Genomic DNA, 656 nt, shown 5'->3' on the forward strand with positions numbered 1-656 from the left:
CTCCCTCTCTCTCCCCCTCCCTCCCGCTCTCTCCGTCTCTCTCTCTCCCCCTCCCTCTCTCTCCCCTCCCTCTCTCTCCCCCTCCCTCCCGCTCTCTCCGTCTCTCTCTCTCTCCGTCTCTCTCTCTCTCTCTCTCTCTGTCAGAAGTATGTGATGTGTGAAACAGAGGAGCATCATCTCTTCTTCGATCTGTTGGAGGGTTTGTTGGAATACGAGCCGGATCGGCGCTTGTCTCTCTCCGCTGCACTGCGTCATCCCTTCTTCAATCCCGTCCGTGACCCTGAACACTTCAGTGGCGCCCGTGACATCAGCCGGTGACCTCTGACCTGAGCTTCCACTCCACTAGCGTCTCTGTTTGTGAGCCGCTGGTTCTGATCCACACGAGCAGGTCATTCAGTCTCATGAGTTTGTCATGAAGAAGAGGCTGCTAGTGATTTGCTGAGGTCTCTGCTCACTGCTGATTGGTGGAGACATGACAGCCAATAGAATTAGACTGACACCTTCACATCCTCCCTGATTGGTCAGTCCTCGTTTGACGGACAGCTCAAGGTTGTTTTGGGATCATCACAGGATTCAAGTATTGCACACGTCGCGGTTCTCAGCTGATGAACACTTTTTCAGTATTTATTTTATGACTCAAGTTGTTTTGTATGAGA

General features: G+C 52.3%; 1 protein-coding gene across 5 annotated transcripts in view; it reads left to right on the plus strand.

Annotated features, from left to right (window-relative positions):
* clk2b (CDC-like kinase 2b) overlaps positions 1 to 415 on the plus strand; it is a 10,881-nt gene extending 10,466 nt beyond the window's left edge. For 4 of the 5 annotated variants that reach the window (XM_059547523.1, XM_059547528.1, XM_059547526.1 and 1 more), the window contains one exon: positions 145 to 415. In XM_059547523.1, the coding sequence (XP_059403506.1) occupies positions 145 to 318 (174 nt within the window). In that variant the 3' untranslated portion in view covers positions 319 to 415. The remainder of the gene's footprint in view (positions 1 to 144) is intronic. The other variant, XM_059547527.1, reaches the window with a different exon arrangement.
* The last annotated feature ends 241 nt before the right edge of the window (positions 416 to 656 follow it).

The sequence above is a fragment of the Carassius carassius genome, unplaced genomic scaffold, assembly GCF_963082965.1.
Source record: "Carassius carassius unplaced genomic scaffold, fCarCar2.1 SCAFFOLD_71, whole genome shotgun sequence".
NCBI lineage: Eukaryota > Metazoa > Chordata > Actinopteri > Cypriniformes > Cyprinidae > Carassius > Carassius carassius.